Here is a 17,159-nt window from a genome sequence, read left to right as displayed (position 1 = left end):
GAACCTTGCTAGAACCTAACCCGAACCTGGCTGGAGAACCTAGTGAGAGAACATGGCTACAGAGCCTGGCTGGAGAACCTGGAGAACCTGGTTGGAGACCCTGACAAGAGAACCCAACTATGCTGATGAACTGAATGCTGCTTCCATGTCATTCCTTCTTCGCCGACTCCGTCCACACCTTTGGGGACCCCCGGACCTGCTGGGGTTGGACCCCAGCAGTAAGAATATGCAGAGACGTTTAAGTCCCATGGCGAATTGCCTCTTCCAACAACTGCCATTATTATTTTTCTATGTGCTCACTTACCATCTTACTGATTTATAAGAGCTCTCTGCTATTACAACAATTATTCCCAGGTCTATCATTGACTATACTTCTACTTTGTTTTTGTTTTGTTTTTCAATTTTATTTCATCGATTGTGGGGTTTTTACAACCGTGAGTTCCAAGCCATGCATGGAAAAAGGATGCCCTATTATGATAAAAATATCAACTGATTTTTAAAATTTTAACCTTTTAGTTTTTAGCCTTTAACGTTTGGTCCTTTTGAAATTTACCTTAATGCAGGAATGATGTAGGGACCCACTTTGGTTTTACCAAATGGCTAGCCAGTTCTTGCAACCTCTTTCCCCTACTTGTTTGAGATGACATCTTTATTACATACTAAAATGTATTGGTGCTTATATCTTATACTATTTTTATTCTATTCTTTTAATCTATTTCAGTGGTTCTCAACCTTCTGGCCCTTTAAATACAGTTCCTCATGTTGTGACCCAACCATAAAATTATTTTCGTTGCTACTTCATAACTGTAATGTTGCTACTGTTATGAATTGTAATGTAAATATCTGATATGCAGGATGGTCTTAGGCGACCCCTGTGAAAGGGTCATTCGACTGCCAAAGGGGTCGCGACCCACAGGTTGAGAACCAGTGATCTATTTGGATGTTATTACTACAATGTTATCTTTTGATTACTCTCGCTTTATAATACACTTAACACCTGGTAATTTGTCCCCCATTGTTTCACTTTCACTTAAAAACTTTCTTGGCTCTTATCACATTTGTTTCTTTTTTGCATCCAAAGTCGGTTTTATTGGGATGACTCCCCACTCATCTTGCTTCAGGTGCTTTTAGTGCCGCTTCCTTCTGAAGGAGCATCCTCTGCAAGCCTTGCTTTTCTTTTCCTCCTGTCAGCTGACAGAGGGTGCGGAGCAGCCAACACGCAAAATGACCGTTTGTGCAGGGCCAGAGGCGGTGGTGATGTTACAGCATCCTGGGCGTTTCACATCCAGGAAGTAGGAACTGGGGCTCTGCACCTGGTGCTTCTTGCTTTCTCTTCTCCTCTTCTGGAGAGGGATGGAGGACGTCCTTGGCGAGGGGCATGTTGTCCTGGGGAGGGCATCACCACTGGAAGAGCTCATATATTCTTGAATGGGTCTCTTAAAATAAAATAGGTAAACAACATAAATATAAGTATTCATTATAAAGAAATTATGAACTATTTAACCCTTTTTAAAAGTCTTATAATGCTGAAGCTTCTTTGAAGGTTTAATTTGCACTTTAACAAACATAGCAGCATAGTTCCCATTTGCACCCTCTGAAACCTTTTTTATTTTAATATAGATTCCTTGCAGTTTGGAATACTGGGATGAACTCCAGAAGGTTTTTGTTGCATTTCGAGAATTTAGTCTGTCTGAAAGCAAAGTGTGTGAACTGCAGTTGCCAGATGTCAATCTTGTGAATGACCAGAAGACACTGGTATCCTCGGATCTTTGGAGAATTGTCTTGAACAGCAGTCAGAACGGAGCTGATGACCAAAGGTAACTCAATGGAAATGGAATAGAGGCATTGTGCTGGGGAGGCCATCATTGTCATCTTATCTGGTGACCCCTCACTTAGCAGCTAGCAGCTCTATCTGCCTCAGTTACAGATGAACCAGGAAGCAGAGAGAGCTGGTGTTTCAAATATGTGTGCTAAAACTCCTGTTTTGCTCATACTAAGCCTTGACTAAGAACCTCTTCCTTAAATATAAAAAGTGCAAAAAACAAACTACCAAAAGAATCCAGTCATCCTGAACCAAAAAATAGAGAAAAAGAGCCATATATACCTCACAATTTGTATAATGATAACCTTAGGAAATTGGAGGGTGAGGGGAATGGATAAATAGATTGAATTGTTTCCTTCTAAAAAGATAACTTTTGGAAATAGTTCCTTCTTAAGTGGTTTTTAGAATAACTATAAAAGACAAACCTCCAGACAGTAGAATAACTTGGCTAACCAAAATAATATACCCAAAGGATTTCTAATAGCCAAACTTTTATTTAGCTCTAGTTTCGGTTTGGTCACATCAGTCTCTAGAGCTATAGAGGTATCCTGACCCCTGTCCCGAGAGCTTCCTGTCCCACACCTCCTATAGGACACCTAGTTCCTGGCAAAAAGGGCCCAGATTGTCCCCATTTCCAGGGGAGCCTCAGCATTTCCTCTTCACGCTCCCATAAAAGAAGTAACCGCATCACACGCAGTGGAGCGTGCCTTTGCCCATGTGATGTTCTATGGACAGTGGCCTGTGACCCCCTCCTGCTGCCCATTGTTTCCAGTGTCCTGCCTTCCAGTTCTCCTGATGGAAGAATCTTACTCCTTTTATATAATCCCTCCTTGCCCGCCCCCCAAACAGTATCTGACACTAACAGAGAGAAAAGGAATCCACCATTCAAACTCCCTGAAAATCAACTGTTTTTTCTATTACCTTTATTTTTGCCCACTATTGTACACCTTTACAAGCTCATAATCATAGTACACCATTGGATATTCTGATTGTCACTTTATATTTTATAGAGCTTGAATGCTTTCTCTCTTTTTTATTAATAACAATGTATGTTCATTGAAGAGTTCATTGGAAAGTATGACACTATTCCATGCATAATTATATCACAGTGAAATAACCTGTTAACATTTTAGTCTGTTGCCTCCCAGTCTTCTTAATTGATGACTTTGTATGCTTAATAATAATATGCTTCATACTTTATATATTCTATTTCTAGGTCATTTGGGCTCTTCAAAAATAATTACCTTTCTCAGAGGGTACCCAGTAATATACGATTAGTGAAAATGTTTCAGAGGAGTGGGGTCTTGATTTTACCTGTATGTAATGCAGCAATGAAAAGAACACCCATCCTGTGAGAATTAGCAGATGGATGGAAAGATTGCCTAATCTAAGTATAGGTTACCTAGTCAGAAATGAGGAAACCTCAGAAAATAGAACTATGTGTAATAAAATTTACTGTCAGGTTAGAAATCATTTCTTGATTCTAATTATGAAAGAATGCATTTTCATTATTGAAAGGAGCATTTTAGACAAGGTTAATTCCTCTGAATCTGAAACATCCATAAAAATTACTTTTGTGGTAAGCTTAGCACTACAGAAATGTAGAGCCTTTGGGGATTGGAAATTTATGCAGACAATCAAATTCAGGCAATTTTTCACCAAGCTTCTGACACTGTAAGCACAGATCTTTTGCCCTCACCTGGGATTTTTCAACTTACCTAATATTTCACAATTGATCTTGCTTTAAATTGTTTGAGATTAACTATTTTTCAGGTAGAAACTGATATTAACGAAATTGAAATTTAAAAAGTTGGTTTAAAAGCCCACATAATAAAACACTATTAAGACATTTTCAGAATGGACAATAAATAAATTTCACCCAATTTCTAGAAAGAAAACATCAGTGCTGTGATGAACGTCAGCATTTGATTATGAAAGAACTGCTCCAGTTAGCTCCAGTATATTCTGTCACTAGAAATCTAGAACTGGACAAAAACTTGACACTTTTATAATAAGAGATGGTCTTATAAGTAACATTTTCTTTGGTTTGAGAAGGATATTCATCAGACTGTACATTACTGAAGAAAGAAAAAGTTTGTAAAGAATAACTCCCATGTCCATAGTTATCATAAAGTTGCAATAGTGTAGGCAGCTCAGTGGTACAGCATCACTGGACCTGTGCAGTGGAAGCACTGCTTAGTGGAGAATTTCACATTAGCGGCCGGGCTCCAAGGCAGATCTCTCTTCCCAGCTAGCTCTTTGGCCTCAAGAACCTGTTTTCTAAGCTGAGGCCTTAATGGATGAATAGGCGCTAACTCGTCCCAAGAGAAGCTAGTCTTCAGCAAAGAACTGGAGACAAAAGATTCACACTCTTATACCTGGTCTGTTTATCCCATGCAGGTGTATGATCTTTCATTCAATCACCGTATATGTAATATTACATTCCACTATTGTAGCTAATGGTTTGCTTGATCATATGAAAATGAGTGATGAGTAATGATTATGGTGGGGGTTTTTTAAGTTAGCATTTGAAGTAGAGTTAAATTCAAGCTTAGGTTCCACAATAGTCTTGGCCTTTAGGAGACTTCTCTTTGCTTGTGAACTGGACCGGAAGCAAGAGATATGACCTTTAAGCCCTATCAGATATCCATTTCAGCCACTTGTTTTTAATCTCATCGTCTGTGTGTTTGCCCACACCCATTGCTGAAGCCTAAATAACCCCCTCTATCAGGCCCCAACAAGAAGCAGAAGGCACACTCTGACTGGAGGATTGAGGAGAGTTGAATGAAAAGACTATTTACAAAGGTCCACGTGGGTAGGTTTAAGGGATGGAGCTGGGAACCCTGGGGAACCATCCACTCTTAGGCCTAAAGGATCCAGGTGACGGAGCATTATTACCAAAACTAACGCCGAGCAGGTGTGGTAGGTACTTTGTGTAAGAGAGGCACAGCAACGTATGGAGATACTGCCAAGGAGTCAGGAATACGACCCTCACCCTCCTCTCCTGTGGGCACCTCCCACTGGCCCAATCAAAGGACAATGCAGCTTGTTTTGGGGTTTGTTTTAATATATTTTTGTTGATGTCAGAGAGGAAGGGAGAGGGAGAGATAGAAACATCAACGATGAGAGAGAATCATCGATCAGCTGCCTCCTACAGTTCCCCAACTGGGGATCGAGCCCACAACCCAGGCATGCGCCCTGACCGGGAATCTAACCATGACCTCCTGGTTTATAGGTCAACACTCAGCCACTGAGCTACATCAGCTGGGCAAAGCATCTTGTTGATATAGTCCAGGGGCAAAGAAAAGGATGGGGAAGAGTAGAAAATGGATCTAGAGGGCAAACAGAACACAGGCAGCAAGCACACATTCTGTTTGGAATTTACAGCTTCTTACCCATGACTCGTCCCAGGAGGGAAACAAGGGAATGGAGTGGTACCCACTCTCAGGCTTTGAGCCTCCCTGGTAGGTTCCCTGGGTTTGGTATTAACGAGATGTCTTCTGATGGACCAGAAAAACTTCCAACTTTGTTTCCCCTCTTATCCTCACCGACATGGCTAATGCCCAGAGTATGTGATATAAGCGAAGTCACACACATCCCAGGCATTTATGGAGCACAGTAATATCCGTGCAGACCTGATATGTATGTCCAGCCAACATTTACAAGTTCTGTGATCATCTGAACTCTGACCACCTGTGCCCCAGCTGTGGTCGTTCGTTGTCCTTGCATGGTCATTTTCCCACAAGGACTTGTTATCCCCACCCCCAAAATGCTGGTTCCTAGAAGACATTCTGGAAAGAGAAATGGCTTAAGGTGTGTGGCTATTTCTTCAGCACTGAAAAGTGAAACTCTGGTGAGTGTTTTGGAGCACTTTCATCTGTGGATGTGCCCCCAAAAACCATTCTCTTCAGGCCCTAAAGAGCCCAGGGAAGAAGTCACTGTCCGCTCGTAGTCGGGAATCCCGAGACAGTGGCCCGCAGCTTTTCAGCGAGGAGGAGGAGGAGGAGTCGATGCTTTTCCTTTCCCAGAGCCCTGATTCTTGCCCAATAGGTGGGGAGGAAGCAGAGAGAGAGCGCCGTGAAGGGCAAGTCCCTGGATTGTTTCTTTTCTCCACGGGTTGAACATTCTACCAGAAGGTGACCGGGGCCTCCAGATATGGGTCCCCTCCACGGGGCTCCCAGGGTCTGCACTCTCCGATGAACCTAAATTCCTTGGGTACCATTTTTAAAAACCTTTTGTCTTTCATAAATGATTCAGACGTAAATCTTGACATTTGGAACTAATTTGTCACCTATGTTTCTAGTCATCCCGTGATATAATCCAGGATTTATCCAGAAAATTCCTTCCCAGGGCTAAATTTATCTTTGCCTTTTCTCCCTTGGGTAGAAGGAATGCTTGCATTTTACCCAAGTGTCTTTGTGAAGCCTTTTTCCATTTCCTTTTAACTATATGTAACAACCCCTCCAGGGAGTTGGCCTTTTGCAAGGGAGTCCTTCTCCATACACATTCCCCAAGGTTCCCCCTGCTCCTCAGGTCACACCCTCGGTTCTGGGCTGATGCTGCCAACTCAGTCTGTGTGGCATGGTGCTTACTCTCTGAACCCGGGCGATCTCTCTGCCTGTCCCTACCTCCATCTCTCTGTCGTCTCTTTATAGGCAGTCCTTTCCCTGAGGGCCCATCTAAGCCTGCTTGTAAGCCACAGGTTGCAGCCCATTAGTGGGTGATGAAATCAATTGCAGTTGGAATTTTTTTTAATAAAAGAGAAAGTATCTGTGTAAAAAGGACAAATGTTATATAACTACACTTATATGAGATACCAAGAATAGTCAATTTTATAGACAAAATAGGATAGTGGTTGCCAAGGAATGAGGGAGAGGGGATGGGGAATTATTGTTTAATGGGTATAGAGTTTCATTTTGGGAATTCTGGAGATGGATGGTGGTGACAGTCGCACAATAGTGTGAATGCACTTAATGCCACAGAGCTGTATAGTGTTAAATGGCTAAAATAGTAATTTTATGTTATGTATATTTTACCACAATTTTTAAAATATCAGTGTCATATTTTCAGTAAACCTCCTACCCCCTCCTTCGTTTTAATGTGTACCAGGCTACAATAAAAGCATATTTCTTATTTTGAGTTAGAGTTGAAACATTTTTAAAATGATAGCACTCTCCCATCCTGGGCAAAGCAGTGTCTGAGAGGCAGTGTCTGAGACTGCAGTGTCCCTGCAGGAGGAGGAGAGCATTTAGGTCAGCGGTCGCCAACCTTTCGGACCTCACAGACCACCAGTGGTCTTCGGACCACCGGTTGGCGACTGCTGGTTTAGGTGAGCCAGCGTGTGAGAGACAACGCTGCATGGAGGTGAACGTCAGTGTGAGTGTGAGGTCCCTCTTGGGAACTAACGGTAAACACCAACGATTCATATTGAACTGAACAACCAGCACGGTACCCTGTTGGCCAGCCAGAAAAGGGGAGGGTTCTATTAAGTGCTAAACTTTATGCTCCCAGGAGACTCTGGGCAAGGATACAGGAGAAAGTTCCGCTTTAGGAAATTGGAGGGCAGGGGGGGCACATGATGGCCAGCTCCTGCAGACACAGGATGCAGTCATTCCCTGCCTCTTGGCCTTCGCCTTGGCGGGGAGGAAGCGGTCAGCGGCCCTGATGAAAAGGAAAGCAGCTGCACCCGATGACTTGATTGTGCAGATAGGATGGCAAGCCTTTCAGGTGAAGGTTGTTATCCACGCATTGTCGTTCTCGAGATCGACGTAAATCAAGAGACAGAAACGCAAGATGGTCTCCAGCCAGAGAGCTCGCCAGGGCTGGGCGGCGGGCAGAGGTGGCATGCACTCACCGAGGAAGTTTCTGCAGGAAAGGCCCGGGTGAAGCCTCTCACAGGAAGTTAGCAAACAGTTGGCAGAAATGTCTGGTGTCTGCAGCTCCCTCAACTCGCCAGCCTCTGAAGGTAGGAAGTGCAGTAGGTTATTAGCTAATGGAAGATGACGGAAAGCTCTCTGATGGCCAATTTCTGAGCATTCACCAAGATACAAACACAAGGGACCCAATGGCTTCCGGACCCACAACTATGTTATGTGAGTGAAGGCACAGTTCCACCCGTGTGGACGCTCTGTGTCCCTCATCTCTCAGTGACTCCAGTGGGAGTGGGTGCAGGTTTCTGTAAGTGAAGAACAAGGGCTTGTGCTCTTCCAGCCTTGGCAGAGGTCGCCTTACAAAGCTCGGGTGCCCTGACTGAGCAGATCCCTCACCCGCACTGCACCCTGCGTCTGGCGGCCGCGCTCCCAGCTCTCCTCACCAGCTCTCCTCCCCAGCTCTCCTTCTCCCCAGCTTTTCCTTTTTCCCAGCTTTTCCTTTTCCCCAGCTTCTTCTCCCCAGCTTCCCCTTAGAGAGAGCGCCCCCTTCTCCCCAGCTTCTCCTCTCCCCAGCTTCTCCTTCTCCCCAGCTCTCCTCACCAGCTTTTCCGCTGCCTCTCTCAGTACTCAGCTGAAGATCTGCACTCCGAGCATCCACATGGTTCACCCCACACCATCCCGCGTTCCTTGTTTCCACTCTGGCAGCTCTTCTGACTTTTCTGTCCGTGGGTGGTGGCTGTTGTATAATGTTTCTAAATGTCCACATATTTTATATCACCAGTCAGACTGTGAGTTCTTGGAAAACCAAGGATTTATTTCTTTAGTTTTTCCTGTCGAAGTTCTCCCTAAGATACTGTAAATCACAGTGTTACTTCGCGAGGCTCCTCATGGATTGGGGAGCCAAGCTACCATAACTGCAGAGGAATTTTGGATTTGGGAAGAAGGGCGTGGAAGACAGTGAGAGGGACGTGGGCAGCATCACTCAGCGTGCACAGTGGCCAGGCTGCACCTTGCCCCTCACAATCCCCAGCTCTTGGGCTTCTGCTGGCACGGGGGCGGAGGCAGCGTGTCCCCCTGCACACCAGCAGCCACCCCTACAAATGTCTTCCCTCGTGCCAGTGCCCTCACTATTCCGGCTGGTCAGCTTTACTTGTGTGAAATGGTGTGAAGAGGATGAGCAAGTGAAGAGACAGCCATGCAGGGTAATGGTCCATGGGACCTGGGTCCTTCTGATCATGGTCAGGACTGTGTGGCACTTCGTACAGCATTCAGTGGGTATGAAGTTCAGTAAAGAGTACTGACTAGTTCACATGGGGACATGGATGTGGACAATCTGCAGAAGTGAAACATTTATGGTGACACTGAAGGTATTGGGTGTTTTGAACAGCAGTCATGCTCTGGGTTGTGTTGATCTTAAACTAATGTGAGAGCAAATTGTCCATCCGTTACATGAGATGTAGATGGGGAAAAAAATGGGTTTCAGAGATGTCAGCATGGCCTGGGGTTTGAGGAATGGCTTTGAAATTTTTCTGCTAGTAGCTCATAGGGATCAATCACATGACCTAAATGTTTAAAAACAACTAATTTATGTGAGTAAATACAAAAGATTTGATAACATTGACTATGGGATTATGTGTACTAGCTTTAAGAACCCTATCGAAAGACATTTCACTTACATGATATTGGGAGATTTAGGTTATTGAACTTCTTTTTTCTCTTCTTTCCCATAGCTCTGCAAGTGAATCTGGTTCTCAAAGCACTTGTGACCAGCTTGTAACACCAACGGCCCTGGCTGCTTGCACCCGGGTGGACTCCTGCTTCACCCCGTGGTTTGTCCCATCTCTTTGCATTTCCCTCCAGTTTGCTCACCTGGAGTTCCATCTCTGTCATCACTTGGACCAACTAGGCACAGGTACTGTTCATTTTAGCCTCAGAATAACATCCACTTAATGCTCATTGTTTTGTCTTGTGGGTTCTCAAGACACAATTCATCTGTTTTTACCCAGATAATTTCTTTTGAGGAAATAAAAAGTTTCGGAGGCGTTTCCATTCTGTGCACTAGAGTGTTAGTGATGTTACAAAGTGCTGTGATTGCTAATCACTTCCCCACCCAGAGGTCCTCTCTGCCTACCACCACCCACACGCTGGTGAAAGGCATTAGAAGCGCCCTCATTTCCCCGAACAGTGAGCTCTTACTGCCTCTTACAGGTGTGCCTCTTACTTATAACAGGTGTGCCTCTTACTTTTGAGCTGTCTTATGGACCTATTATATAGGTTACTAATTGTATTGAACTGACATGATTTTGCATGTTTTCAATAGGAATTTTCAAGCAAGTTACTAAAATTGCAGGTTTTGCTATTATTCCAGTTAGATCTTTTTGAAAGAAATACATGTTTTTGTTCTATATCCTGACCCATTACATTAATGGCAGATAGATTCCAAAACTGCTTGATATCACCTTATTTTAAAAGCATGACTACATTCTACAAAAGATTGGCAATTTCTCCGATAATTTGAAGGAGTAGCACTTTTAGAAGCTTGTACAGTCAAAGATTAAATTTCCCCACAGCCTCAAAGTGGCCTTTTGTAGATTTGCTAATATTACATGTATTATTCCTCAAAGCCTTTACCAAACCTTTTCTAGCCAATACATTTTATTCAGGAATTAGGTTTTCAACCTACATGTAATGGAAAAAAGGGGGAAAATCAGATTAAAACTAAACACAGCTGCTGTTAAACATCTTGCCTTTTCAGCAAAAATGGAGTTCAACCTGATGTGTCTAACTCTCTGAGTCATGACTTTGCTTTTGAGATTTGGTGGGTAGATATAGACACTTCCAAGAAACTCTCCTCAAATATTTACCTCCTCTTCATTTTCTTTCTTGTCTCTGTGATCAAAGTTTGCCTGTGAAACTGACTGTAACCTTTGGAGACAATATGCATTTAAGAGGCCTTGTTGGTTGAACAAACCAGTTTTGCTTGCAAATATCAAATGGCAGTTCAGATATTGCATTATCTTCAGGAGAACGTTTAAATTTATTAAACATCCAGTGTTGAATTCAATAACCAAAAACCGAATAATTTAAATATCATCTCTTTATTTCCGTAAAGCATGGGCTCGTCTCCATTGCTCTTTTCCTTGCTTGTTTTCCAACAGCTCCGCCGCCCCACCTACAGCCGTTTGTTTCGGATAAAAATGTGCCACCTGAGCTGGAGTACATGATCATTTCCTTCCGAGAGCCACACCTGTATCTCCGGCAGTGGAGCAACAGTCCCGTCTGTCAGGAGATCCAGTTCTCAGCCCACGCAGACTGCAAGCTTCTGGAGTGCAGGAACGTGACGATGCAGAGCCTGGTGAGACCCTTCAGCGTCTCCGGACAGATGGCCGTTTCCAGCGATGCAGTGGAAAAGCGGCTCGACTGCACCGTCATCGTCGATTCTGTGTTTGTAAACTTCGGGCAGCACGCGGTTCACTCCCTAAACACTGCGGTGCAGGCGTGGCAACAGGTACGTGCACCCGAGACCATGTACAGTTCGTCCACGTGTGAGCTCTGATGAGGCACTCTGTTACCACTTCTAGGGATAAGCATAAACTCCAGTGTGAGAGAACGAAGAGTTTGATGGGCACCATCATATTTGGGACCTTCTCTGTTTGGGCTAAGTGATGCATAAAAGCTTTGGAGGATATGGGTTCTCTACAGATGCATAGGAGAACATGCCCACATTTTTGTGACTAATGTACCACATCTGTGTGGAAAGTAACATATTCCCAGAAATAGTTTTCAAGTTTTATGGCTCTAGTTTGCCAAAGCTTCAGCTCAGCTATGTATCACGTTGTCTGAGCACCCACTGCAGACTGAAGGACCTGTGGGCGCGCCTCTCTGATAATAAGCCTTCCATCTTTCCACAGAGGAAACATGTGAGCACGGGTGGGCTTAGTCTTTCTCCTATGACAGTCTGCCATTTTGAGTCATTAAAAATCACTCATAATGGATTTTAATTGGAATGTTTGGACGATAATATACTCAGTGATTTAAGAACAAATCACTTCCTCTTCTCTTTCTGATAGTCAGTATAATATTGTATTTCCATAAAGTTCGTGTTGCTGCGTAAGCTGAGGCACTTCCCACCCTTTGTGTATGTTACGTGCATTTGTGTGGAGCCGGGTCCCCAAGAGAAATGGTCCTCCATCCCGCACTGACCTCACATGGGAACAGGCACAGTGCAGGGGGAGGGGCTTGAGTTCTCGGGCATTAGAATCTTATGGGAATAAACTTTCCTTTATGTGCACAAAGACCTATACAAGACTAAGGAATTAATTACCTAACATGGCACTACAATAGCAAAGGAAAAGAAGATAACACATCTGTTTTATATTTTAAAATTCCTTTTTAAGGGCATTCCATGGTTTTCTTGTTGCAAAGGACATGCGTAAAATAAGAGCTAGTGTGATCTAAATCTTTGCAGCTGGTTCGAATAGCGATGTGAAAAAAACTTTCATGGCTCCAATTTCTGTTTTTTGTCATATTTTGAACAATGCATTTAATAAAAAACAAACCTAGAAAACATAAAAGAGTCATTGATAGAGGACTTAAACGTAGGATATTTTTGTCTTGGTATCAGGGCCATTATAAGGGGACTCGTGTGTAGCAACTACTGCAAAATGGCCTCCAGAAATCCCAGTTCCCTCTCAGAGTGAAAATGTTCTCTTAGACACAGGCATACATATAAATAACACAGTGCATAAATATTTAAATGTTTTAAACCACATCAGAGTGTGAATGACTGGCTAGCCCAGTGCCTTGAAGGAATATTCTGAGGGGTTTTTTTTTAATGGAATTGTATATTTGATTAAGTAGAGCCATATGTCACGTAGCATATTGCTGACAGGTACATTCTATGAATAGTTGGTTCTGATTTACACAGGGATTTGGCAATGTTAACATGAGCCACAAGCGGATATACTTCTGTAATTGTTGCTGTAATTTTCTTGTTTCCTCCCGTGTCAAGGGTACTTGCCACCAAGTTTTAATGTGGTAGGCATCTAAGCCTGTGTATTCTAAAGTAAATACAGAAATGCACAACTTCAAAATTATAGGACATGTGACATTGAAATGGGCTTATAAAAGGTTATTAAGTTCATTGTTTCTAAAATATTCAGAATGTGGTTTATCCCCTTTAGAGGGGAAACTTAGTTTCCCAACTTGGATTTTATTGTGTGTATAGTGATCTATACAGTGTAATTGTTGCCCATGAGAAATAGGAATTTAATAAGCAGGATATGTTGAGTTCTCCACATACTTTTTATCAGATTCATCTCTGAGACAAGTCATTTGTATCCAGTGTAGAGGGACCAGACAGATGAAGCAGGAAACAATTTGGCCTTTCACCTTTAGGTCCCAAGTTCAAGATTAACAGAAGCCTTCATTAGTGTCTGATTTCTCTGGTGGTAGTTTTTTGTTGGTTTTTGTTTTTGGTTGTTGTGGTTGGGTTTTTTGGGGGGGGGTTTTGGTAAATAATGTCTTGTGAAACCAGCTTAAGGACCCAAAATGACATTTGAAGTTTGCTTTTTATTTTTATGTCATGTTCCCACATTTGAACAAAATAGCATTTAAAGGGGATTTTTATTTAAAAATCAGGCTTATACTCATGTGTCTTATCTTACACCAAAACGATATCTCTGTTTAACTACAAATGCCTACACAACACTCCAACGCAAACCTTAAATGTAAATAAGCCACCTTTTAATTACACATCTGAGTGAACATTCTGAGGGTTAGCCTCTGGAAGTCATATGAAATGTGTATGATCCTTTTATACCAGAATTTAAAACAGTCCAAGAAATGCCTAAGCGTGTTGCAGTTATAACGAGCCCCACGCCGAAGGAGCAGTAGGGAAACAGCTCCCTGAGGACTGTGAGTATTCTTTAGAAAAATGTAAACAACCCCCTTGTGTTCTTTCATTTACATTTTTTCCTAAAACTCTCATCATTTATGAAAGGTCAGTTTTCAGAGATGAGGAAAGTAATGTGATTTTTTTTTTCTACTCAAGGCCCATCTGGTAACTTAACCTCTGTGTCCCCAGCGCAGAGATCCCAGTTCATTATGAAAACTGAATTCCAACCTTGGGATGTCTATCTAGGTGGGAGTTTGGCTCATATCCTGTCTTCATGTTTGTGCTCTTGGGCCTAAAGGAGAGGAAAGCTGTTTACAAGGAGAGCAGCTTGTGTTGCTTACATAATGCTAAATGGAAAAGCCATTAGAACTAATTATACATGGGACTCCCATTTGATTACGAACCTTATATAAGGTGCAGAAGAGAGGATTGGATAGGATGGACTCGAACAGGAACAGGCGGGACACTCAGAAGAGAAAAACTGCTGGAAGAAAATTCATTGAAATGTTAATCGCAATTGGAGACTTTAAAACAATCCAGACTTTCTGTATTTTCTAACTTTTCTATTCTGAGCATTTATTACAGTTCATACTTTTAAAAATTGAACTTCTATATTTGTTTCATAAGTTTTTATTGAGCATTTTATGTGTCAGGCATTATGCTGAGAACTAGAGATAAAGTTATAACTAGCACAGACTGATTCCTGCCCTTATGAAGCATGGAGTCCAGTGATGGAGACAATATTGAACCCACGGTCACACAAACAATTCCTAAGTCCCAGAGGGGTAATTCTGCAAAGATGGAGTAAGATGCGGGCATAAAACAGGGCCCTGATGTGGGGAGGGCTCAGAGGCTGCTCTGAGGACAGAGGACAGGAGCCTGAAGGCTGAGTGGAACGAGCTTGTCAAGGCAGGAGACAGGCACTGAGGCAGGAGAGTGATGTGCTGGGTGAGCTGAGCGTGGTCAGGATCGTGTGGGAGGACCTGAGAGGGGCTGTCGTGAGCAAGTGGAGAGGAGGTCGGATGTGGCAGGGCCAGGACGTCCGGAACCTGCTGGCAGGCCATGAAGTCGCAGCTTGGGGTTAAAAGCCACAGCCGAGAGCATTATGGGAGACAGCAGATAACTGCTGTTATCATCCCTTTGATACTGAACAGAGGCTGTTTCCGTGGTTAGTGTGGCTGTCCAGCAAGGTGGCGATCCGGGAGCAGAGAGGTTTGGTGGGAATGGCTGGGTGATAGAGCAAGGGTTTGGGAGTCCTCAGGGATGTCTGGAAGGAGCTACCTCAGTGCCTCTTCACCAGCTGCAGCCACAGAGCACTTCCCCCATCTGGGGACTGGCAGGTGACGAGGATTCCTCCTCCCAGGAACTGCTCTGGGTGAGTTCTAGGTCAGGTCCTGGTCCGGCCTGGATTCAGGTGGGTTCATCCATCCACTTGGCTTCAGGCCTCACCATCGAGCAACTCCCTGTGCTCGTGAGGATTCAGTAAAACAGCAAATGACTGTGTGTGGCATTGTGGCGTCATTTACATCCACAGCCAGGAAACAGGCCAACGGAGAAGCATGTTACCTCCCATCATCTGCAAATTGATGGGCTGGTTTATGCTTTTATTCTTGCATTCTCAAGCATCATTTATTTAGCTTTTCATTTACCCAAAGCATACTTACTGTTTATTAAGCCATAACCTAACCAGAGTAAGAACAGAAATTCTCTATCACTTTGCCAGTGTTTTAATTTAACAGCAACCAGGGGAGACACCACTAAGCTGAAAAGGAGGCCTAAACACAGGAGCCCATTACTAATTTGCTGAGCCTTCACAGGTTCATGGGAGACATTCACTGATTGAAGACTATCAGCTGCAACAGACAGCAACACCTGTTTTTTAGCTAACATACTTTCTTGAAAACTGCACTTGGCTTACCCGACTCTGGAGCAGGTCTGTTTTGTGTGTGCAGCCTCTTAACAATAGAGGGAAACTTGTGGTTTTATTTGCATCTCTCCCTGAGCACATTTACACACACACACGCTCTCTCTCTCTCTCTCTCTCTCTCTCTCTCTCTGTCTCTCCCCACCTCCCTCCCCTTTAAGGGATCTGGGGACGTATTACCTAAAAGATCCTTACTTTCTGTAGGGTACAAACTGTGGCTTTGTAATTGGTCTTGATTGCTGAGTTGAGAAGGCCAGGAACACGGTAATTCTAGCCGCCAGCCCTCTGCTCAAACACGTGCACTGCCCAGCCCAGCGTTCTCTGTAGGATGTTAATTCATTTTAAAATGTTAAGAGTTTGAGGGATCTCATTGTTCTTTTACTCTTCTGTGTCTATGATTTATTTTGCAGGAGTATAAGTCAAAACATATTTTTGGACCGTGTAAGATCTCTTTAAGGTATTTTTGGTGCTTGTCCTGGAAGTATAGAATCCTTTGTATACACGAACTAATGACAGCAGATCCTTGAGCGTTCCTGCGTTGTAACAATCGCCACTGGGCAGACAGCTGCCAAACATCTTGCAATTAATCTGATGCACGTTGGCTTTCCTATTCCTTTTCCTTCAGAACCAATGCCCTGAGGTGGAGGAGCTGGTCTTCAGCCATTTTGTGATCTGTAACGACACCCAGGAGACGCTGCGGTTTGGCCAGGTGGACACTGATGAGAACGTCCTGCTGGCGAGCCTCCACCGTCACCAGTACAGCTGGCGCTCGCACAGATCCCCACAGGTACGTGAGAAGCAGCTCACAGCACAGCCATCGTTAAGGCCGGCGGTTCACTTGTTCTGCAGTTGTGTGCCTGTGTCCAGCTATTTCTCCTTTTGGGTGGGTCTCCCAAGGACCCACGTCATCCACACCTGACAGGAACCCAGAAACGTTGAGAGTTGGGGGCACGGTGCTCCCAGCGTCCCTTGGAGAGGACGCTCTCCCGGGATCACGGGCAGTGGAACGGCACAGTCCCACGAGACTGAATCTAGACGTAGGTGTAGATCCTGGCCGGGTGTGACCTTGCTTTACTTCCCACACATCAGCTTTCTCACATGTAACACGGGGATAATATCAGTTACTGTTTCATGGGATGGTGAGGACTAAATAATAAATACGTACAAGGCACCAAACAGTGTTTGGTAAACTGTAAGCATTATGCGTTGGGTATTATTATTATTCATTTGTTTATTCAGATGTTTTAAAATATATTTTTATTGATTAGAGAGAGAGAGGGAGAGAGAGAGAGAAACATCAATGATGAGAGAGTATCACTGATTGGCTGCCTCCTGCACGCCCCCTACTGGGGATGGAGTCTGTAACCCGGGCATGTGCCTTGACTAGGAATCGAACCGTGACCTCCTGGGTCATAGGTCGATGCTCATGAATGAGCCATGCTGGCTAGGCTTGATTTTTTTTTTAAATTGCAGTGAGAAGAATGAAGGAGAGGAAGAGAGAGAAACATCGATGTGATGGGAGAGAAACATTGTTTGGTTGCCTCCCATCTGGGGATTGAATCCACAACCTAGGAATGTGCCCTGACTGGGAATCGAACCCACCACCTTTTTGGTGTACACGATGATGCTCCAACCAGCTGAACAACT

The 17,159-nt window shown here is 43.8% G+C and overlaps 1 protein-coding gene across 1 annotated transcript in view; it reads left to right on the top strand.

The window, feature by feature from the left end:
• The window catches only part of VPS13B (vacuolar protein sorting 13 homolog B (yeast)), a 624,807-nt gene that overhangs the window by 525,482 nt on the left and 82,166 nt on the right, over positions 1 to 17,159 (top strand). The window contains exons 42-45 of the mRNA XM_006760303.2: positions 1,621 to 1,817; positions 9,423 to 9,604; positions 10,851 to 11,200; positions 16,138 to 16,299. Of these exons, the coding sequence (XP_006760366.1) occupies positions 1,621 to 1,817; positions 9,423 to 9,604; positions 10,851 to 11,200; positions 16,138 to 16,299 (891 nt within the window). The remainder of the gene's footprint in view (positions 1 to 1,620; positions 1,818 to 9,422; positions 9,605 to 10,850; positions 11,201 to 16,137; positions 16,300 to 17,159) is intronic.

The sequence above is a fragment of the Myotis davidii genome, unplaced genomic scaffold (genome assembly GCF_000327345.1).
Source record: "Myotis davidii unplaced genomic scaffold, ASM32734v1 scaffold497, whole genome shotgun sequence".
In the NCBI taxonomy this organism is placed as follows: Eukaryota; Metazoa; Chordata; class Mammalia; order Chiroptera; family Vespertilionidae; genus Myotis; species Myotis davidii.
The sequence above is the reverse complement of the archived record's forward strand: the minus strand, read 5'-3'. Positions and strand labels throughout refer to the sequence as shown.